Raw genomic sequence first — 24,371 nt, 5'->3', positions numbered from 1 at the left:
AAAAACTCATTAAATCTCTGTAACTCTTAAAACCAAATGAAATTAAGCCTATAATGTTTATAGTTTGGGGAAATATGTGAAATTAGAGATATAGCAGTGTCAAATGGTATTTGCAGCTGTTTGGGGAACCAGACGGAAAGAATTCGTCATATAGGGAAATTAAATTATACAATACATCGTTTACAAGCATTTGAAAATCGATTCAGCCCACAACACCAGAGCCAAAAGTGTGCCAGCTTAATCAATGGTCAACAACCTGTAAATACTTTAAACCAGGGATGAAACTAGATTTGGATTTGATGAAGCGAGAAAAAATATTTTTGTTGCATTTGTTCTGGGTCAGAGTAGTGTTGGTTTAAACCAGGCATGTCCAAACTATTCCAAAAAGGGCCATGTGGCTGCAGGTTTTTGGTCCAACCAATCAAGAGTGCACCATTCAACCAATCAGCTATCTGAAGACTGAGATCAGCTGATTGAATGAATCAAGTCTGGTGTGCTCCTGCTTGGTTGGAATGAAAACCTGCAGCCACATGGCCCTTTGTGGAATAGTTTGGACGCCCCTGGTTTAAACTATGAGTTGAGAGGATCCTGCGAAACAAGAATGGGTGAAACCTTTCTCTAAGATTTAAACATGCTGGTTTTGATTTAGCTGAGATAAATATAGAGGTTTCTGTTAAAAGTAGTGCACTAAATGACAGGTTTCATTTGAGACTGAACCCCAGAGCATGCATATAAACCGAAACAAACATGAGAAAACTGTGAACACAGAGAGTTGGACAAATAAAAATGTGTGGATGTGAGGACAGATGGGTGGATGCATGGCAGCACTGAAAAGTGAACAGATGGATGGATTGGCGGAAAGATGGATGGAAGGATGGAGTCTTATGGAAGTCTTTATGGCAGAATGGATGAATAGATTGACAAAAGATTGCTGGATGGGCAGACGGATGAAGACAGTTGCACAATAATAACTTTGAATGGAACTCAAAAGTGACGGCATGACTATTCTTTATGAACCAACCGGTCAGTCAGTCAGTCAAAAGCTTGTCTGCTGCAACCCCAGCAATATTAAACACACTCTTGTGTGAAACAACAATCAAACCATAATCACAGACTGTTAGGAAACTAACTTCTGCCACTTCCACCAGCCATATTGATCCTTCATGAACAAGCACTCATAAAAAATAAATCATATAAAACTGGGAAAAATTGTTTGAGGTGGTTTTTAGGCAGAAATAAATTGACCTTCTGAGGCACAAACAAGTCTGACAGCATCGCACCAAAAAAGATCAAAGAACCGCCTTAAGATGCTGAAACTGAACCCTACACTTTTATACAGGGTAAACACAATGGTTCTTCAAAAAAACCTGAACCTTTATTTGTTCTCCTCAGTGGGAAGTAAGACAGAAAGAAAGAGATAGCAAGTGACAGCGCAGAGAGGTAGAAGACAAGAGCTGTTAGAAAGACTAGATCAAACAGAAAGAAGAGACGGATACCGACGAGAGGAGAGGAGAGATCATACAACATATGTTAGTAGTCACATCAGACGCCTGCAGAAACACACCTCACTGTTAAAACAGCCAGGTCCCAGTTGTGACCTCTAACACACAAACACACACACGCAAAACATACATCATGTATAAAGATATGGTCAAATTTATTCACACATGTATGTGAACACAGTCATAGTATGCACACAGAAGCATGCATACACATTGCATGCGCACGCACGCACGCACGCACGCACGCACGCACGAACGCACGCACGCACTCACACACACACACACACACACACACACACACACACACACACACACACACACACACACACACACACACACACACACAAAACCCCAGCGGGACAAGACAGCTGCATAATAAGCTCAACTCAGAAAAACTCTTTAGCAGCAGTGTGGCCTAAGGCTGCGTGAGTATCTCCACATATAATGGTGTGTGTGTGTGTGTGTTCGTGTGTGTCTGTGTGTCTTAGTATGAGATGACATCATTCTGACTCTAGTTATGATCAAACTAATTTTGTCGTGCTGAGAAAAAAAAAGAAAAAAGGACACAAAAAGATAAACACAAACACACTGTTGTCTTCGGTCAGTTTTGCTGACGCAGTGTGGACGTACACTTGTTCCCTGGAGCTTTAATCTCAACTCAGACTAACCCTGCTGAGGACAGAAACTCTAGACTTTTGCAGAATGCCAGTTCACCAAACTGGGGACACCGATTCTGTGTTTTAGTTCAACAGTCGAACAAATGAACATGTTATTGTCTTTCCATGTTTGTCACCTTCTTTACCAAAGTCACTGCCATTTCAACCTCTTCCACATCCATCATCATCTTCACCATCACAACCATCAACATTGCAGGCATTACTGTAACCACCACCCCTGCCGTCATGGCTACACAATCATCATCATCATCATCATCATCATCGTCACTTCTTGACTTACCTGTGTGCATTTTCCCAAACAGAAGAGGGGAAAGAGACAGAACATCACATCGGAATAGAAAAGAGATATATAACAGACAGAAGAGAGAAAGGTGTCAAAAGGAAAATAGAGGAAGTTAGAATGAAAAAAGGGAAAAGGCGTAGTTCAGTAACCACAGCGACACTTAGTTATTCTAAGCAGAGTCCTTCCCATGAATTTAACCACTAACAGGAATTAAACCTCCTGGTCTCTGCTGTGCGGCAGCAGGCTGTGAATTGTAATTCCTTTTAATGGGGTCAAGTCAGGGTCAGCAGGGTTAGACTTACAGCTTTGGGTTTAAACGGCGGCTGCACTTCCTTGTTCTCCAGCTTCTCCCAGTCCATGTAGCGGAAGAAGCTGTGCTCCCTGATGTCTCGCTCGCCCTCCGGACCGCAGCCCAGTCGTTTCGCTGGATGTTTAGTCATCAGCTGGACAAAGAAGAGAGAAGAGACAAAATCATTGACCTGATGATGGCGGGATCATCAAAGTTATTTAGAGTGGGACCATGAATGTCTGCACCACTTGACAATCTATCTAATAGTTGTTATACTATTAGATGGAAACGGCTGGATGGATAGACTGACCTTCATTGCCTCTGCTGTACAGCAGAATGGCTAAACAACATCAAATGAGCTGCTTTGTTATCTTCTTCATACAACCTTTGCCAAAGGACACATGTGAGCGTCCTCACAGGAAGTATTTTCACGTTACAACTCCTGACCACCAAAAAATTTGAACAGGAAATCAGCAACAATAACCGACAGGATGGGTTTATTTATTTGCTTGCAAAAATATGACTGAATAATGATGATTAGCGCTCAGATAGCAAGCGAAGGCATTTAATTACATTTTAATGATGTGTGGTGTCTTGTTACATTTACATAAGCTGAGCTGTAGGCATAATCCTAAACTACATGACAGGTTTGTATCTGATCTACACTCGACAGTGTGCTGCTGCTGCCATGCCCCAAATTTCCCCTCTGGAATCATTAAAGTTTCATTTCATATATTCCACTCTCTTTCCCCTCAATGTTTCTGTCCTTGATTCCTTCTTTCATTCATCTCATTTTTGTAAATAAACATTACTATTATTATTATATCTTCACCTTCATTTTTTCTTTTCTTCCTTTTAACCATCCGTCCATTCTACTCTCTGTCATCTTAAATGGCTCCCCCCTGAGGACCTCATCTAAGCCACCATGTCACTGCCTGCAGATAAATGAATAACTGTTGTTTTTTTCCTCTTTTACCATGACAGTATTTCCACAGGCATAATTAAGGACCATTTACAATGTCTGTCCACACAAAACCTTAAGAACGGCATCAAGGATACTGACGTCAGAGTGTGTGTGTGAATGTGTGTGTGTGTGTGTGTGTCGGTGGGGTGTGCCTCCCTCAAGGGCAGCAGTCATAACTCATTACATTAGAACTAAAATAACATTTTCCATGGGTCAGTCAACTTTACACTGCACACACAAACACACTGGCTGCTTATGCACACATACACACACATATTTAAATTAAGAGGAATGTAAAAAAAAATATATAAAAAGGTAATTGTTTGTTTGGAATATTTTTCTCAGAAGCAATGATAATCTGTCTCTCTTCGTCTCTCTTCTTCTTTCCCTCCGGACACCCAAGGACAGTCAGTGCTCCTTACTGACTGACACATATTGTGGAAATATGCATGCACAACAGTTTCAAGGCAACCCAGCGGGGCACACTTAAAACACCTGTGCTGCTACAGTACATTTGGCATCTTTTATGCAACTTAATTTCAAAAGAGTCTAAATCAAATGACTTTCTGGGCAGATGGTGCAGCTGTAGTAGCTCTCCTTTAAAGGCGGTCTCTGTGAACCTGCAGTGGTTCTCTGCATTCATTGAGGGAGTAAGGGCAGCACATTCATTCCACCACAAAGCAAGCCAGGCTGAAGCAGGTCACTGATGGCAGGGTATTCATGGCACATGTGAGAACGGTATGGATTACTTGTACTGGTCACTCAGTATCAACGATACTGTACTTGACAACCAACAAAGCTGGGCTTAACCAGTCCCTATATTCTCCCATTATTTTTTTTACTTCCTGGGCTTGATTTACAAGCAGGTGAAAAGATGGCAGAAAAAAAAAAAAAAAGACAAAACAGGTGCCACGGTATAAAAACTAAGTTGTGTCTATTTAGCAGTTTTCTGGCTCCAAGGGGACATGCTAGCACCAAGGTGGCTGCAGAGATAGAGCTGTGTTTTTTTGTTTTTGGGTATGTTGATCAGATGGTGTAGCTGCTCTGTACCATTTGGTTCACATTTTGGCAAAAAAAAAAAAAAATGCATTTGACTTCCCACCTGTGCAGACAACAACTCATGCAAAGCGCAATTTTCTTGGCTTTAATATCAAAGTTCCTTTCTTTTACATTCATTAAATACCATTGTAAAACAGCAAGAATAATTTGCTCATAACAGTAAAATGTTTCATCTGCACTCTATAATTTGAAGGATGTGCTTTGTGTAATCACGCAGACTCACACAGCTTGTATAAATGGAACGAGAATCTGACAATAAGTACACAACCTTTTGTGTTTAGACTGGTTAATCTGCTGCACACACACATACAGTTAATCATTTAGTGCAAGCAGGAGGCCGCAGCGTCAGGACCTGACCTATCAAACATGTTGAGACATTTTAACTTTCATCATCCTTTCTTCTGGATGATCAAAACACTCTATTTTCATCTGTGTGCACTTCATACTGGTGATTACACTTGTGCTGCCCTGTTTTGTGAAAACTGAGCCATGGCTCTAGCAATGCTGAATGTGAAATGGAGCAGCAGTGGAAATGGTCTGTCTGTGTGTGTGCCTTTGAATGTGTAAGAACATATTTGCACAATTAGCCTTTGCAGTAGAATCATGTGAAGTTGAAGACATCATGTACCTAACACCGCAGCGATGTACAATATAGTAGCAGTGCGTGTGTGGTGCATGTGTGTGTAAGCCATTGCTGGCTATGAAATATGGATGCTGGTGAGGGTGGAAGCAGGCGAGTGGAGAGTGGAAATGTCTCTGATCACTCCCTTTCCACACACACACACACACACACACACACACACACACACACACACACACACACACACACACACACACACACACACACACACACACACACACACACACACACACACACTATAAGTCTGCCTACTGTATACATGAAGTGAGTCAAATTTTTGACTGGTACTGTATGCTGGAAATGAGAATAAGATAAGAATTTCTAAATACTTTGTCCTTCAGAAACAAACTGTGAGATTTATTTTCTTTTAATTTGTTTTAATAATATACAGCAGTAAAAAAACTGAAGGTATTATCATTATATATCCACATGATACTTGAAAAAAACAAACTGATTACACTGACAGTAGGTTAGACGTTTCTAGTGTGACAGTCCAAGAAATGCATTTTTAGCACTAAATTAGAAACAATCCCACCAGGCTTTCTGAGCTGAAGTGCGGCACATCACTACAACATCCACAGACTTCATTGTCTTCATGCAGAGTCCTGAAAATGAACATTTTCATATATATATATATATATATATATATATATATATATATATATATTTGCTTTTCAAAATGGAAATATCTTGTAGTGCTTGAAAAGGAACACTTCATGTAGTTTTCACATGCAAACACTCATACATACACACACACACACATACGCATGCACTGACTTAACCCAGGCGGTGCTGGCAGGGCACAGTGGGAGCTGTGGGGGTGGATGGAGGCGAGCTTTCATGCTCCACTGAAGATCCACTGTTGTAGCACTACAACCCAGTAATCATCACTAATACATAATGCAATGTGTGTGTGTGTGTGTGTATGTGTATGTGTGTGTCTGAGAGAGTGAACTGAATATCTTTGTCATCAATTTGCCTATAAATGTCTTTAAATAAAGTAGGAGGACGTGTGTATGTTATTCATGCTTGTATGGTACTGGCCAGTCTGCTCTGAAGAGGAGATAATATGTGTGTGTGTGTGTGTGGGTGTGTGTGTGTGTGTGTGTGTGTGTGTATGTGTGTGTGTAGACTATTGCAGATCTTGTGCGAGGATAAAAAAAGAGAAAAAAAGAAACGGGGCCTCTTCCATTCTTTCTCCCACTTTGTCTTATCAAAAACCATGCTAATAATAAACTTTTTATTTTTATATTTACAAATAACATAATTCATCTGAACAATGGGCCTCATACACGAATGTTGTCTTTAACCCTAACCCTTATATTTGTTGTTGCACAAAGCAATAAGAGGGAATCAATAAACTCTCTTAACTGCCTGAAATGGTTTTAAATCGCTCAATTCAGGCTGAAGAATGTCACCTGTTCATGAGGAGGGGCACGTTCGTGAGATGTGATCATTAGTATAATCCACGCCCCTAAAATTGCCATATCAGGCTCCATGTTCCGCTCTGTTTGTACAGTAGGTGTATTTTATTCACAAAACAGTTTCCAAAACACTGTGCAGCTTCAAGTCCTGCTTTCAGAAATCAGAAGACGAATAAATTTAGAAGTGTCAGTAGGACATCCGAAATAATTAGATATAGACATATTAGAGGATAATATTATAGTCTGCAGTAGGTGACGTTACACTGTCAACTGAACACAACATGATACTGGACAGACACCTGCAGAGAGACACAGAGGCAGCTGTCAGTGAGAGAAGTTTCCTAGCAACAACTGACATGTAGAAGTTGCTGCACCAGAGTATACCAATAAAAATCTTAAAATCTAAATTGACAGTCATGATGATGAAAACATGGTAAACATATTGTTTATTTTGCAGTAAATGTGTTTTTTAAATTATATATTCATTTTTTGTTCATATGGGTATTCTAAGTACAAGAAAATGCACTTAAATCACTTGAATCATTTGTGAATGAGGCCCATTGTTTTTACATTTGTATTTTTGTACACGTGATATATAAAGATGGAGAGTGCTGTTCTAGAGGTCTACGCCAGAGCTCAGTAAGGTCCTGAATGTCAATGAAATCGCAGAGAGGGAGAGAGAGAGAGAGAGAGAGAGAGAGAGAGAGAGAGAGAGAGAGAGAGAGAGAGAGAGAGAGAGAGAGAGACGACTTGCTCTGTGTAACAGGCCTGATTGTGTATCTAAACATTCCATATATCTGTGTGTGTGTGTGTGTGTACGTGTATAGTTTGTCGTGCTCAGTGAAGTGCAGAGGTAGGAGATGAGACAGTGATTTGATAGAGAGGACCCACTCCGTTTATAGCAGTAATCAGCTCGCATGCATGTACGTGCACCCACACACACACACACGTACAAACACACACACACACACACACACACACACACACACACACACACACACACACACACACACACACACACACACACACACACACACACACACACACACACACAGCTCAGACCAGTTGGGAAGTGTCAGGGCATCATTTGGTACTGGCCAGTCTATTCTGAAGAGGAGTTTCCACAGCCAACAGAGCACACTGCACAGGCTAAGGCTATTACAGCAGTGTACTGTGTGTGTGACAGTAACAGAGCAAAAGAGAGAGAGGGAGAATGTCTGTGTGTTTGTGTGTGTGTCAGAGAGAGAGAGAGAGAGAGATGGAGAGAATGTACAATGAAAAAAAGCGAAACAGCAGCTTAAAAATGAACACTGCAGGGAGAAGGACGGGAAAGGAGCGTTATGACAGAGAGAGAGAGAGAGAGAGAGAGAAAGAGAGAGAGTGAGAGAGAGGGAGAGAGATAGATGGAAGCAGGACAGATAGTGAGAGCGAACAATGTTGTTTCACTCCAAATAAATGTTCCCTCACAATGGCTTTAATTATGCAGATAATTTCGATGTCCCTCTCTGCTTCCTTCTCTTCCTCCATTCACCTCATCCCTCTCTTGTTCCTGCTTCCTTTCCTCAAACAAATGTAATACCCAACTCCCAATTATCTCTTTTGCTTGTGAGTGTGTGCGTGCGTGTGAAAGAGAGATTTTGAGCTTGTGAGATAGACAAGTGACTTGTGGTGTACAAAGTGTGTGTGTGTGTGTGTGTGTGTGTGTGTGTGTGTGTGTGTGTGTGTGTGTGTGTGTGTGTGTGTGTGTGTGTGTGTGTGGTAGACTCACCCCTTTACAGACAGCGACAGCCTCTTTGGACATTGACTTGGGATAGGAGACGTGATGCTCCATGATGGACTGAAATAACTCATCCTCATCCTCACCATCAAATGGAGGCTGGAGAGGAGAGGAGAGATGTGAAGGGCAGGACAAATGGAGGATATTTAAATTGAATAATTAAAAGCTTTTTTTTGTCTGAACTCCTCAGAATCAGAATACCGCAGGCCTGTAATGCTCACAAATGAGATATCCATGATTTGAAAATGTCACATCTGCTCTTAACAATTATTAATGCCACAAGAGGAAAACTCATTAAGGGGTATAATTTAATAGCTAACCTTTCATTACACAATGTCAAACTTTAAAGGCTACGATCATTGTGTTTGTTTTTTCAATGTCAGTCATGAATACAAATGCTGATGAGAGAGGAGTTTAATTCACTGCTTTGCTTCATTTCTTTTTTTTTTACTGGGTTTAAAGGGATCATAACATGCTGTTTGTGATTTTTTTTTTGTATTTATATGCTGTTATGATGTCAGATGTTTATGTTAAGCATAGTCAAAGTTCCAGTATATAAAAATGCTGCCTGAAAGTCAAAATCCAGGGCTTTAGTCTGCCCTGAAAGCTCAGTTTGCAATGTTACCTCTATTTCCTCCTCTTGATAACGTCACATGCCCAAAAACTGTCTGTTGTTGCTAAGATTGTTGCTACGGTTGTTCCTGTTGTCCACTCACATGTACTGATGTATTTCAGAAGTTTATATTTCATTAAAACGAAGCAAAATGCGACAACTATAGCTTGACTATGTAGCTTCTGGAGCCGAAGGGCAGCATAAACCCACACACACTCACACACTGTCAAACATACACACACAAACCAACCAACCTGTCCAGCCAGCATCTCATAGAGCAATACTCCGAAGGCCCACCAGTCCACAGATCTTCCATAAGGTTGGTAGGCTATGATCTTAAAAATAAAGAAAAAGTTCCCATCAATTAATCATTGAATGAATTGACAAGGCAGTTGACACAATGAACAATACTTTAACCTCAACATAATCAGTTTTAATATAAAACATATCAGTCTACTTCCTCATTCAGTTTCAAGACAAGATATATTAGTAAGAATAATTCAAATAATTTCCAACCACGATCAGATATTATTTACTGCTAAGGAAGAAATAACGTTTCTGACACTGACAATACACCAAAGTTATCACTCCATCATAACCAAGCAGTTGTATCAAAGCTTTTAGGTAAAGTGTGCTTGAAACAATGTAACAGATCAGCTATCTCTATCTATAGATGCATTAAGAATACACTCAAGTGTGTCAGAATGAGCAGCAATTGTATAGAAACTCTTAATACACTGTAACACAAAACACATGGAAATAAAATGTATGACCCAAGGAGCCAGTTTACTTGGACTTATGTGGTTACATGAGGCAATTTTCTTCTAACAAGGTCATTATGCAAATTAACAATTCATTTAAACACAGCTACATTTAGATAAAACTGATTCCGGATCAACTTGGAACAGTTTTTAGTTAATAACAGAGAAATAAATTCAGTCTAAGATTTCCAGAGATCTGAAACAGAGCAAAGCTACATCAGGGCACTGATTGGACAACCGGTATAGTTGAGGTTAGGGGTGTTTGTGTCCTGTCCTCGCATTAAGCACTCTGTAGCATTTGTCGTCGTGACAACAGCATGCTCAAATTTAGACCAGGGACCATCACTCACACACAGACACACACACACCTCAGGAGCTATGTAGTCTGGTGTTCCACAGAAGGTCTTGGTGGTGACTCCATCCAACATATTTTCTTTACACATGCCAAAGTCCGCTATCTTAATGTGGCCCTCGCAGTCCAGCATCACGTTGTCCAGCTTCAGGTCCCTAAAGGAGGGGAAAACAACGTCAAAAGGGGGAATTATTTGTGTTCCCCGGGTCATAGTCTGGTCATCTTCTCTCCTGGGAGCAGTAGGTCATGACCTGTCTCTCTAAGAGCCGTTCATCTCTCTGTCTACAGAGGCTGACTGGGATTAAGCAGCTGTCTTGATAAGGCTGGCTCTGTCCTATTGTAACCAAGGTCGGGTGGAGATATGCCGGCTTTGTGCAGACGGTCAGACTGATCTCCTCGTAGGATGGATTTCATGTGACCTATGTATAGACTACATGACTTCAGATAACTTTATTCAGCATAGTGTCTTGTAGGGTTGCGTGATATGACGATATATATCATGGGACGATTGAAAAAAAAGTATCATTTCGTATAATCATTTATTTCAAATGTGATTTTGGACATACCATCCAGCCGTAGTGTTTTGTTTATATACCCAATAGAGGCATAGATAATTAAAGAATTACCTTATTTGGACACGTAGTAAGGTTACAGGTTTGGTGAAGGTTTTTAATACTCAACCTTTACTTGACCAGAAGTAGAGGTTGAGTATCAAACCCGGTCTTCTGACAACTTCTTCGCTTTGGGTCAGCCAGCTCTCCATAAGTTCCATCACAAGGAACTGCACTCAATTAATGAACAAATATGGACCAAGAAGGCTCGTCTCTACAGTATGTTGTCTTTATTACTGATTATTCTGTAGTTAAGTAGAAGTTTAATAGTGAATGATGCACAGGTTGATCCAAGAGGTAGAGTTACAGTTATACCAACATGGAGGACAGATGTGATTCAGATTCACAGGTGGGGGGGGACTGCGTCATTTGTGTGGGAGGATGCTCAGCTTGGTACCATAAACAATAGGTGTCAGTTAATTGTAGTTGAAATCTAAAGGTCAAAACCTAGTTGTTGCCGTACATTTCTTTAGAGGCTTCTTGGGGTGAGTCAAGTAGTCAGAAAATGTGATTTGCCCCCATCCTGAATATCACACATTAATGTTTAACTTCCTCCCTGCAGTGCTGATGTTACAGCGAGTGCATGCTTTAGTCCATTGAAATGTATCATCCATTAAAACAAAATGTTCAACTCTTTTTTTTTTATCTCTGAAGCAGCAATTTTAGTCTCAAATTTAAAAAATTGATCTGCTTTTGCTGAAAAAAATCAATCAAATCAAAGAGACTTGTTCAAAAGAAAGCAAAAACAACAATAACCCACATTAAGAACTTCAGTGACTTATGGCACATTTAAGTCTTAAATGGCCTTTTTTACCCATTATACTATAAACGGTGTCAAATGTGTTTGGGCTATTGCAATTTAATTTTTATTACTCATTTTAACACAGTACATTCGGTTATCATGTCATCATATCAAGTGAGATAAGAATTAATAATGTGTCGCATAGTGTGTCACTGAGAGAGAAATATGGTCATGCATGAATGCAAACTCACTGGTGTCATTTTTATCAGGATATGTAGGATATATGATATATGATGTACAGTGAGTGACATCAGTGACCCTCCAGCCAAAGGCCATACGCCATGGAGGGGACGCTGTTGGTTAGGTGGAGACTGGGATTGGGTCTAATCGTAGCTGTACATAGTTTGGTGTAAATGTTCTGTATTCACTATGTTGTGGTACGGATGTTACCTGTAGATGATGCCCTTTAGATGTAGGAAGAACAGACCAATGGCTATCTCTGCCGCATAGAATCTACAATCACAGAGAAACAACAACAGTAATTAGAAAGAGGCTGAAGGAAAGGACAGGGGGAAACCGGAGGAGTAATTTGTGTGTGTGTGTGTGTGTGTGTGTGTGTGTGTGTGTGTGTGTGTGTGTGTGTGTGTCAGCATTAAAGGTCAGTGCTGTCTCTTCAAGGCCAGAGAGCAGCTGATAAGATCAACAGGAGGAGTCTGGACACACTGACCACACGGTCAACTATGTGTGTGTGTGTATGTGTTTGTGTGGACATGCGCAATCAATGTCTCTTTGTAAAGTGCACATAAAAGATGTCAAGAGGCATTTTGAAGGCGTGGAGAGTGGTGCAGAATATGTAGGGCCTGCTTATAGCTTGTTGGAGGTTTTTATCTGTGATCAGAATGATGACCAGAGTAGTGTCGCTGCAGCAGGAGGCTAAGTCCGCTTTAGGTTTTAGACACAACATTAATATACAGGAGAATAGTAAACACACTGAGACAAAAGTTCAAGGCATCCTGACTATTGTCTAATTCATAAATTAAACACGGTTGATGTCCTTAGATAAAAGAGTTCCTCACCCCATTCGACTTGCCCTTGAGCAGTCTAAACCTTCTGCCAGAGGGAAGAAACTGTAATTCCTTGTAAAGCAGATGAAGGGCAAACTCCACCACTGCTCTCACTTTCACCCGACAGCCTGCTTGTCAAATATGTCAGTCTGCTGGTTCGGCTTGACACCGGTGATCCCACCAGCCACCTTAATTATACTCTGCAGTTCTATGCAGGCATTCTACCACTCACTGAAAACTTGGAGAAGCTGTATTACTTTCTTTCTTTGAGGTTCCTCAGAGCAGCGATGTTCATCGGGGCGAACAACATATTTTACCCCGAGGCTCTGCTAGGATCGCTCATCCATCATCTCAGCCAGTCAAAAGTGCTGATGGCTTATTCAATATGATTTAAAGAAGCATTAACAAACCGATTGTAGGTAAGCACAGGATTGAGAGGTTGGCTAAGAGGGTATCTTGGCTGTTAGAGTACAAATGCTGACTTTGTGTGTGCATGTGAATGTGTGTCTACTCACACAGCATGGGGCTCTTTGAACTTGCCGACCTGCTGAATCTGATACATGAGATCTCCGCCGTTGATGTACTCCATGACAAAATACAAACGGTCCTATGGAGAGACAGAGGGGAGGACAGAGAGAGAGAGAGAAAGGTCAAAAAGTACATGAGACGTGAGAGCAGGTGAGGTCACAGAGAAATGAACAATGATAGTGAGAAAAAGAAGGTAAGAAACAGAATTTACGGCAGATATAGGAGATAAATTAAGGAATGACAGAGAGAAAATTACATTGGAAGAGAAAATACAACGATAAAAGTTGGAGAAAGAAGAAGGAAGAGGGCAGTGACAAAGAGGTGATTGGGTTGTCGTCTGTGCATCCAATCAATCTGCAACTGAGGGAACACAGCGACATCAATTTAAGAGCCAATTCTCCTCCATTATCTACAGAAATTGCCAATAAGGTACAGTATGTGAGGGAGCGTGGAGGGATGTGGCCATGTGTCGGTTTGTGTGTGTGTGTGTGTGTGTGTGTGTGTGTGTGTGTTTTGAAGAAAATATTGTGTTAGGGCTTTTAATGTGCATCTGTGCGAGTGTGTTTGTGAATACTTGTGCCTGCACTGGCTGATAACTCTTATGAGCACTTGTTTGTGTGTAATATGTGCTCCATATATGTGTCTATGCATGTTATAATTGCCTGTTTGTGTGTGTGTGTGTTTGACTGCATAAGTCCCATATGTACCAAAGCCCTCATCTGGTCAGAGAATTAGTGCTAAGAAGGATTAACACACTCACTTCTGGTGTGTGTGTGTGCGTGCGTGTGTGCGTGTGTGTGTGTGTGTAGGTCAGGTCAACTTTATTAGCTAGCCTTTAACCACAACTTCAAATGGATTCACAATATTTTATGTTCAGTGATCAATGAAAACATGGACGTATGTGTGTGTTTATTTAGCATGGGAATGTATACGACATGTACTCAGTGTTAAGGATGGGGCCAGTGAGCTATAGTTGCTCCTCTGTTGACTCATCTTCTAGCGTGATAAACTCATCTAATGTAATATGGATTATACGTTGCAAGATGAGCATGAATCAAACATGAATCCGGACTGTGTACTCCAGCTGTGAGCTAGTGACAGCAGGCAGGGTGGCTGCTGTTACGACCACAGTGCTCACCAGCAGTGCCGCTGTGCTCTTCTGCAGGACACCGCACTGTGCATCACTTCTGATCAAATATAATGCGAAAGAGTCAGTTCAGCTTGCAAAGAATGAAGTAAGACAAAATACAGCGATGTAAAATGAACAGGTTTTATAGCGGTTAAATAAAACAGTAAATACAACTAGAAAATAAAATAAAAGTTGATCTTTAACCATTTGTCGCTGCTACCTGTATCATTCTGAAAAAATGATTCCAAAAATATTTTCCAGCTTCCTGCTTTATTATTGCTATATAATAAAGCATCTTATTTTTAACCAAAAGAATTTGACATAACCTCGTTTCAGTTTCCCCCTCAAAATTGACCTTTTATTATTTTTAGAATATGCAATTAAGTAGTGACAGTAAAGTTATAAAAATGTAGGGCTGTTATTTTTTGTAAGATATGAAATTGTACTGGACCACCCACCATGCTCTGGAAGGTGGAGTGCAGCTGTGTTAAGAACGGGGGCTTTCCAGCCAACGCTAACACTCTCTTCTCCACCATGGTGCACTCCACATCATCATCCTGGATCACAACATCCTTCTTCAGGATCTTTATGGCGTATAGATCCTCTGTCCCTTTACGCTCTGCCAGCATCACCTAGAGAGACAGACAGAGAGAAAGAGGGGATAGATTACAAATATAAGAAAGAAATATTACAGATCTGTATGACACACAGCTACTGTCACACTTTTGCACCAACATCATCACCTTGAAAGCTAGATGGAGGAAGGGAATGCAATATGGGCAACAATTTCATTTGTGCTAAATGCAAAAGTGTGTGTTATTAAAAAAAAGAATAATAGACAGAGATTGTTTAATGCTTCTCTAGGAATTCCATAATGTTTGCGTCTCTTTGCCCTTCATGAACACCGAGAAGGAGAAGAAAGTTGAAAAGAAAGAGTAAGAGGAGAAAGAGGGTATTATTTCCCATTTCTTTTTCAGGATCCTTAGGGCACACAGTGTGGGGGCGTGTGGAGATAAAGGAAGGTGGACAGGTGAAGAGAGTGGGATTTTAAAAAGTGGAGGAAGCAAAGGGCAGGCAGAGAGGAAAGACGGAGGGAACGACAGAGAAAGAGTCGAGCAATTCAGAATCCTAATTGTTGAAATTGTGAAGTTTGGGAGCACATCTGCTTGGAGCACGCACACACACACACACACACACACACACACACACACACACACACACACACACACACACACACACACACACACACACACACACACACACACACACAAGCTGCAGAGAAGGGCAAGACAGATGCCTAGAAAGCATCCACCATGAGATGACTGCCTCTGCATTGCTCTGTGTGTGTGTGTGTGTGTGTGTGTGTGTGTGTGTGTGTGTGTGTGTGTGTGTGTGTGTGTGCGCTCAGCAGTTTCAATGTCTTGTATCCAAGGTCAGGCTAATGCTGCTCTCAGTCTGTCAAACAGAGAAGTAAACATTTCTGTCTCGACTTCCTCTCACAGGTCTCTTGTTTAGCGTATCCTCTTCTCCTCCTCTCCTTTTTCATGCATGTTTCCTCCCTCTTGTTTCTCAATTTCTTAACACTCGTTTCTCAATCCTTTCCTCTCCCTTTCTTCTTTCCTCTCCTCTCATCATATCTTCTTTCCTGAAGACCCCAGTGCCTGCTGCATAAATGCCAAATGTGGGTCAAATCTCCACTCACAGGTCGTCTCATAAAAGTTGAAGCAGGCCTGTGACTAGAAAGCCACTGAAGTCAAAACTTTCTGGACTGAATTGTATGTGGGGGTGTTACATGACTGTGTGTACTGAGTGTACCAAAAGCCATGACACAGTAAATAAGAAGAGATTTGTGTTTAAAGTAGACTTTGACTACACAGAAGGACATTACATCCACCCTGACTGTAGCTACTCTCTGAAATTAAGAAACAACAGAGGACAACAAAAATTAGATTTTTTCTTTGAGGGCAAGAGACCCAGGACAATTTTTGAGACACTGAGGAAAGTTGTAATATATGCAAATTATCAGCACAGATACAGTCTCTCTTCAGCTGTCTATTCTACTGAAACTACTCTACTGACTTCACAGCCTTCTTCTTCCTACAGTTCTAACACTAATAATAGTATGTATACATTTTATCTTAAAACAAGGCAGTGGGAAAGGCAGGAGGAATGTGGAAGAAAAAATGGCTGAGCTCTCAATCACATGGCTACCATGGTGTGTTTGTACTTCCCACAAGGCTAATTGAGTTTTTGGACCTCAACAAAGAATCTTTCAACCAATCGTATTTCAAATTTAAAGCTTTTATTACATTTCTTATGTTCATTTGCATAAAGCAGAGGGTGCACTAAAATATTTTTTTTTTGCAGCTGCTCAAGTCTTCTCAAGCAAGGCTGAGTTTGATGGTTTTACTGATGTATTTAATGTATCATCTTCTGGGGCCGTGAGATGGTGTAGATCTTACAAAGAGTAGCTGACAGACTGCATGTCTGCAAACAGCAACATGTGCTGTCAAGCCCCCCCCCCCCCCCCCCCCATGAGATCGGAAACTCTGCAGCTTTGCTGTTTATGTCTTATAAATATTCAGGTATGATAATGCAGAGGGTTATTGGGTTTGGGATTCTACAGGGAGAGCAGCACAGATGGACAAAGAGCCACACTTACAGTATATAAGTGTGTGAGTGTGTGTGATTGTATGTGAGGTTGAAAATGTGTGTTTGCATAGAGTGCAGCCACAGTTCATGAATGTGTGTTATAATCTTCAGCATTAAAGTTAGATTTCTATTGAAGTTTGATCTATGCTGGTGGTATCCTTTGACTAAAGCAGGCGCGAGTGAGAGAGAGAGAGAGAGAGAGAGAGAGAGAGAGAGAGAGAGAGAGAGAGACTGAGAGAGTGTGTGTGTGTGTGTGTGTGTGTGTGTGTGTGTGTGTGTGTGTGCATGCACTCATCCCATATGGTGTCAGTGTGACTTTATGTAAATACAAACTCTATAAAGTTAAAACAGGGAGGAAGGACACCATCTGGCCAGAAGCTCATTTAAAACAACCACAAGGGCAAGACCAACAGAAGAGAAAGAAGACATGAAACAAGATTTCATCAAAAATCAAAATGTCTCTGCAGACAAAAGACACACAGGACACAAAGTAATAACAGGAGCAACAATATGTTGTTTGGCTTTTGCATGTCACTTTAGGCCATTAGCATGCTGAGTTTAGCTTCAGAGCTACACTTCATGATCTAATAAAAGTTCAGTGTCTCAATCAAGGTCACTTTTGTCACAGTGTCATTCATAAACTGGCTACTGTACTATGAATTGAGGCGTGTCACTATTGGCAATGCTGTTTTTTCCAAGAAAGTTGTTCAGGGTCATTTGCCAGAAAAGCAGACCTGAGGATATTATCTGTCATATGTCGTAAATGACGCCAGTGTGTTTTTTCTGCTGACCTTGCACAGTGGATTTACTCAGGAAAAGCAAATGAAACCACACTCTACTGCACTACAGTGCACCGCATGATGCTGCACTATGTTTATTACTGTGTAGTATATTCATATAGTATATATAGCCCAATATCCACTGAGTGCTGTGAGAGTAGCAGTGGATGGACCTAAACGCTGGACTCCTAAATCCAGGAATAAGGTGTGTAGACCCAGCAAAACTGAATAGGACAGAACAAATGATCTGAACTGAGACTGAACTGAAAACTGAAACTGCACTAACTAAACTGATGAGGTGCAGGTGGAAGAGAAGGACAGGAAAAGAGCTGATTGACTGGGGAAGACACAAGGAGCAGGGCAGGGCTAATCATGATGACGCAAGGCAGGTGTGGAGGGAAAAATCCAAAGCACATCCAAGAACACACATGAATACAACCTAAACACACAGGCACATCACAGCCTGCAAACTCTCTGATACAATCTGGAGAGGATGCAGCTCCTCAAACATGACACACACACACAAGCTGCAATAACATAACAAAAACTCCTCAGTCATAAAGGAAAGAGAAATTATGGATCTATATTTTATTAGTTTCTATATTTTTTAGGTAACATAGTGCAACTGATATGTTATTTTTGTGTTCGGACTACTCTGTGTCTAGAGTTGTTGAAATATCTGTACAACAAAGGTAAAATCACCTTTCCAACCACATTGGTGTAGATCTGATTTGTTTACACCTGCTTTTCAGAAGCAAGGAACTTCTCCTGCAAAACTGATCGTTGTAAATAGGGTGATCTTAGCAAATCCATCAGGATACATAACCAGCTTCTTTTACCACCTGGTATTTGTGCAGTCCTCACCCTCATAGGTGGTAAACATTCGCACAAATGACCCACAAACTGTGGCTTCCGTCTGGAGCATCTGTTTAATGAATACACCACATGCATCTGGGGCAGAATGCGTCAAATCCGTGCCTTAAAAACCAGTGCAAAAGCTTTAGTAAATCCAGGTCTGAGTGATGGTTTGCAGAGTAAATAATACTTCCACGCCTCTTATGACACAACAGATTGATTTTGTGATAAAACAGTCTGTCCTCAGGCTCAATCAAATAGAGTAATTATAAAAGATGTAAGCAAGCTTCGCCTTTGAGCAGGGTGCTGTCTGTGTTGCTAAAACTTCCAGGACATACGTTGACTTCACACATGAACGTATAGTCACAACATAACCTCATGTGCGTTAATGCGTTAATGCTTGAATGCTTGTAATGTGTGTGTATAAAGACATGACAATATAGATTAGGAAGAAGCATGCACTTGCCCGTGAGATACAAGCGTGTGTGTAATTATCACACTGTAAGCATGTCCACACAGAAACGTCGGCAGCGGTATTGTGATGCAGATGTCCACAGACACTGAGGTAAGAAAGAGCAGCTCTGAAGGTACCAGCCTCCCACGCACACTCAGGAACCATTAAAATGACACACAGATCACGTGAGTGCCTGCTTTTGCATGTATGTGTGTGTGTGCATGTCTCTTTATTTCTGAAATGCTTGTATTTCTGAAAGCAATTATTCACAGAGTGCACTGGTGTGTGTGTATCTAGTATAAGCCCAGATGGGGTGTGTGTGTCTGTGTGTGTGTATGAGTGTCAAGCTGCATGTGTCCACATTATGTGTTTCTACAGAAGGCGTGTGCTCATGCGTATCTGTGCATGCTTCAGGAATCCGCGTGTATGTGTTTGTATATGTATGTGTCTGGTATTCCAGTAATGATCGACCCTAGACTCAGTCCCTCCACACTGACGCATCAGTGTTGCTTTAAATGCCTGTTACCATGGAAACAGGCAGCCAGCATACAGGTCTGGTACACAGACAATGGTCTCTATCTCTCTCTCTCTGTCACCCCCCCCCCCCCCCCCCCACACTTCTATTGTAGTGGATAATGCAGAAATATAAAGAGAAACATTATTTGATTAGAATCTAACAGTCACACACCCAATGACCTATGACCTCAAGGTGTAAGGATGTCAAGGAAACACTGAACAGGAATAAAAAAACCCAGCCTCTTCCAACCAGTCACAGAAGGAAAATGGACAGATTTGAAAATGAACGACTTTGTGTCATTCATTTATAGACACATAACATTCCTTCCTGAGTGCTCTTCCTCTCTCTTTTCATTAACAAGGAATGTCTTAAATGGTCAGAAATGCCACTAAAATGTGTATAAATATGTATCTGGACTCTTTACGCATTTCTTTTTTTAGGACAATGGAATTATTTAGATCTTATGCTAAATTCTAACTGTTCAAAATCTGTTAATTCACACAGTACCACACAGAACTAAGTGAGCATTTTGGTGGCAACTTTTGTAAAGATGATGTAAGTCACATACACTATTATGGCAAGGATTTATTTGATATTAAACAACAAGCGTGTTATTTAGCTATGGTTTGAGTGGTAGGATATTATGTAGACTTTAGATGTTCCACTGTCACAGTCTCATCTACAGATGAGAAAAAGAAGGTATTGATTTAATTCTGTTTATTTGGTTAATCAATATTGCAATTTCAAAGTGTTATCTCACTGCTTTTAGGATATGTCACATTGACAACAACACGAGTGAGTAACCAATTTACAAGCGTGTTCAAATAAAATAAAAATAATTCATAGTTACATTGAAGACCAGTTTTCTCTTCATACAAAGAAATTCATTAGTAATCAAGGCACTCTCTTCAAAAGACTATAAGAGTTTAGCTTGGTCTGGCTTTGCTTTTTTTCTTCTGCTTATACGTGTGCTGACCGCTGCTACCCTGTCTTCTGTGTTTTCTCTCAGCTTTGCCAGCTGTTATGTCTCGTGTTGCATTTAAGGTATTGTCTTTTTCATCTTAAGCTGAAAAAGACAATAAGGCACTCTAAACTAAGAAGACATCAAAGATGCCAAAACAATAAGACAAATTCCAGTCGAGTCATTGCACACCATTTTCCATTTGAATATCTATTACTTTGCAATTTCCTATTTTTAACACGTAGTTCAACTTTTTAAAGACTTTTCCAAGGACCCCTTTTTAGTATTTTGAGCCCAGCTTCAACTCTGCAGACTTTGTGTTTATGATGTGGCCTTAACCAGTCTGAGCCCATCTCCAGGGTTGGATTCACCTTCCTGAGAGGTGCAGAACAGAGGGCTCCGCTAAACCTGCAGCTGGTCTCATCTGGCTGTGGCCTTGTTGTTGTAGTTGTGCATTCCTTTATAATAGAAATGGAGGTCACTGTATTCAGAGTTCATGATTCACAGATATATGACTGATTCATTTGATTTAATCATTTTTCCTCCTGATGAATGAATGAATGAATGAATGAATGAATGAATGAATTGGTTAATTAATCAATGGAGGTGGTGTCCCATATCATTATACAAGAGTTTAATATTAATTTAGTGTAGTATTGGCTACTCTCTCTCTCTCTCTCTCCATCCCTGTTGCTCTACCTGTCTTTTACCCAATTTTCTTGCTCGTCTTCACCCTTCTCCCTCTTTCTGTTTCTTGCCTTGATTTTCATTCATTCATGTCAGTCTTCCCTCGCCAAGGTTTTCCCCTCCTTGCTCACTCTCCCTTCCTTCATTCAGTCTGACGTTTTTACCTCTCTCTCAATTCATTCATGTCAACCTTGCTGCCATGCTCTTACATCTCTGTCTCTCTCCCCTTTCATCGCTCCCTCCACTTGTCACGTCATCCTCTTCGCCCCTTCCCCTTCATCCATCTTTGTCTACCTTCGCTTCATCTCCGTTGACTCTTTCGATCTCTGTCTTGCTCTCTCTGTCCATCTTTTCTTACCTTTGTGTCTGTGGGTTTTTGTTCTCTAATACTCAGTGAAACACACACAGAGATATTAATGATAATACATAATGCAGAGAGGAGCACCAAATACCAAATACCAAATACCTGTGTGTGTCCTCAAAAATTAATGCTTTGCATCCGCAATTAAGCCCATGAACACTGGGTCAGTATATTAGGATGTGAAGTTGCAGACTCTGACATTGCTGGCATGCTTTGAAGTGAAAGATAACATTTTACTCGAGCTGATGACAACTACGCTCGACACTGTAGGAGTAACACAACCGCTACCAGTAAAAAGCCAATAAGTACTTTATCAAACCACCTGTTCAACAAGCAGAAAACATGTAGAAAACTGATATTTTCAACTGCTTTGCCCGCAGTTTCCCATCCACCACTGGTATGTTTTACGTGACCATTAATAACACGAAAGCTGTCTGTACATAATATAACTGCCATTTATTTTAAAATTTGTCAAATTCTCATAAACTTAGCTTCTGGCTGAAACAAATCAGCCCCCCTGCCTTTACCAGTGGTACCTGCAGGCAGTGACTCACATCAGCAGCAGAGGGAGGAGGGCAGTGAACAGGAGGACCGACTGCCTGCGCAGAGAGCAGCTGCACACACGGCCCTTAAATCGGGTCGTGGTGACAGATGAGTTGAAATTGTATGTTGTGTGTGTAGACTGTGTTTCATTGAAAATCTGACAACTTGGTAATGTCAGACAAACATACAAACCTCGTGGATTCATGTGTATGACAATTATTCATAATAAAGGTTGAGGGCCATGCAAAATTGTTTCCTGGGAGAAACAACAAAACAGGAGCACAGCAGGAGAGAGGGTGAAAAAAGAGAGTTAGAAGGTCTGATATATGCTATATGCTATATATAAGTTATACAGGCTTGCGTTCACGTTAACGACATACGTCATTCCTCAAGTGTCTGTTTATGTTATGCAAAAATCTCACTGTCAAATGTCATGCTTACATTCTCAAGACAGATATATGGAGCAAACTGATTTGCAGCATTCAATAGAGCAAACAAGTCCTTAAACTGAGAGGCACCTGATACAGTCGCATCCCTTTTACATGTAGACATTTTGGAATCATCCAGGGATTATTTGTCTTTTATCTGCTAACTAGTGGATATACATTTAAATCCCATGAATAAAGCATGCGGCTAAGTATTTGACCAGCAGCATCATGTAGTCAGCTTATGTGTAGTCAGCATTGCAGCCGCTCATCTACAGGAAGAGTACGAGGTGGTAAAGATAATCGTAAGTCTTTTGTGGATACACAGCAATACACAAAAATAGGCAACATGCATCCGCATCATGGCCTCACCTTGCCAAAGCTTCCCTTTCCCAACACCATCAGAAAGTTGAAGTCAGACAGCTTCATGCGATCTTGGTTGCCATTGGAGTCGAACCGGGCGGCATTGGCCGACTTGCCCTCTGTGTTCTTGCTTGGACCAATCTTAGCCCTCTGGATCCAGGATAGACAAATTAGGAGATAAAATTAGACACATTAGATCTTTCATCACTCCCAACAACCAGTATTTCAGCTATAATCATTAGGATACACTGGAGAAAACATGTGGTACACTTGTAAAGATTTTGCACCGTAAGACATAATTCACACTCAAGGTTTTGAACAAAAGGAGAAAGAGAGGTGAAAGCCACATGCAAAAGTTTCTAAAATAAATAAATCACTGAGAGCAAATGAAATTAGATTTCCCAAACAAAACACAATTTTTGCTGGTTTATGAACCTCTTTTCCAAAATTTAATGGCACAGAGAAAACATTTTTGTTAGAGACATAAGTCAAGGTGGCAAATATGTTAAAAGTGCAAAGTTTTTTAGTCTTTATTTTTTCAGTCTATTTCAGTTATTCAGTGCAGGCACTTTACTCCCCAGTTCACACTTTCTATAACAAATATGACCTCCCTGTGAGTATGCCACTCTATTCAATCAGGATTGTCACCACTTCCCTTGTTTCTATCCTTCAACCACTTTCTCTCACTCATGCTGAAAGTTTTTGCACCATCTCTCCATCTCTAAAATAATTCATTTGTACTTCATCTTCATACATTTGTCCTGTGTCTCTGTCTCTCTCCATTTATTCATGTCCATCAGCACTTACCCATCTCTCTCCTCTGTTCACTATTTTATTTCTAACTTTGTGAATTGATCCGTCTCTGCATTGACCTTGCCACATCCTGAATCTCTCATAAAAAAACAACTTCTATTACAATCTTATTCTACACTCTGTGAAGCCTTGCTTCAATTTCTAAAATAATCCTAAGACATTAGCAAAATGCTACAGAGGTACATCTTATCTTACCCTATCTTATCTTAAATTGCTGATCCACACTGGGGCTATCTCTTCTTCTAGCCTGGGCAGTTGCAGTAATTTCTCTGCTGCCTGGTCTTGAAAATTGACAGAGTGAAGCATCCAACTACTCTCCTCGCTGTCCATGTGTGTCTATGTCTGTGTGTGTGAGCGGTGCAACCCATACACTTCCTGACTCATCAATGGATAAAAGGCTCTATCTGTCTCCATCTGTTCTGAAACAAACACACAAATACACACAAATACGCAAACATGCACACGCACACACACACACACACACACACACACACACACACACACACACACACACACACACACACACACACACACACACACACACAC

At 40.8% G+C, this 24,371-nt stretch overlaps 1 protein-coding gene across 1 annotated transcript in view; it reads right to left on the bottom strand.

Moving 5' to 3' along the window:
* Window positions 1–24,371, bottom strand: part of LOC133999190 (protein kinase C beta type-like) — an 81,174-nt gene that overhangs the window by 4,604 nt on the left and 52,199 nt on the right. The window contains exons 9-16 of the mRNA XM_062438377.1: window positions 23,022–23,162; window positions 14,874–15,047; window positions 13,274–13,365; window positions 12,145–12,207; window positions 10,358–10,496; window positions 9,483–9,563; window positions 8,607–8,714; window positions 2,765–2,905 (exon numbers count right to left, since the gene is read on the bottom strand). Coding sequence (XP_062294361.1) covers window positions 2,765–2,905; window positions 8,607–8,714; window positions 9,483–9,563; window positions 10,358–10,496; window positions 12,145–12,207; window positions 13,274–13,365; window positions 14,874–15,047; window positions 23,022–23,162 — 939 coding nt within the window. The remainder of the gene's footprint in view (window positions 1–2,764; window positions 2,906–8,606; window positions 8,715–9,482; window positions 9,564–10,357; window positions 10,497–12,144; window positions 12,208–13,273; window positions 13,366–14,873; window positions 15,048–23,021; window positions 23,163–24,371) is intronic.

Source organism: Scomber scombrus, chromosome 18 (assembly GCF_963691925.1).
Source record: "Scomber scombrus chromosome 18, fScoSco1.1, whole genome shotgun sequence".
Taxonomy (NCBI): Eukaryota; Metazoa; Chordata; class Actinopteri; order Scombriformes; family Scombridae; genus Scomber; species Scomber scombrus.
The sequence above is the reverse complement of the archived record's forward strand: the minus strand, read 5'-3'. Positions and strand labels throughout refer to the sequence as shown.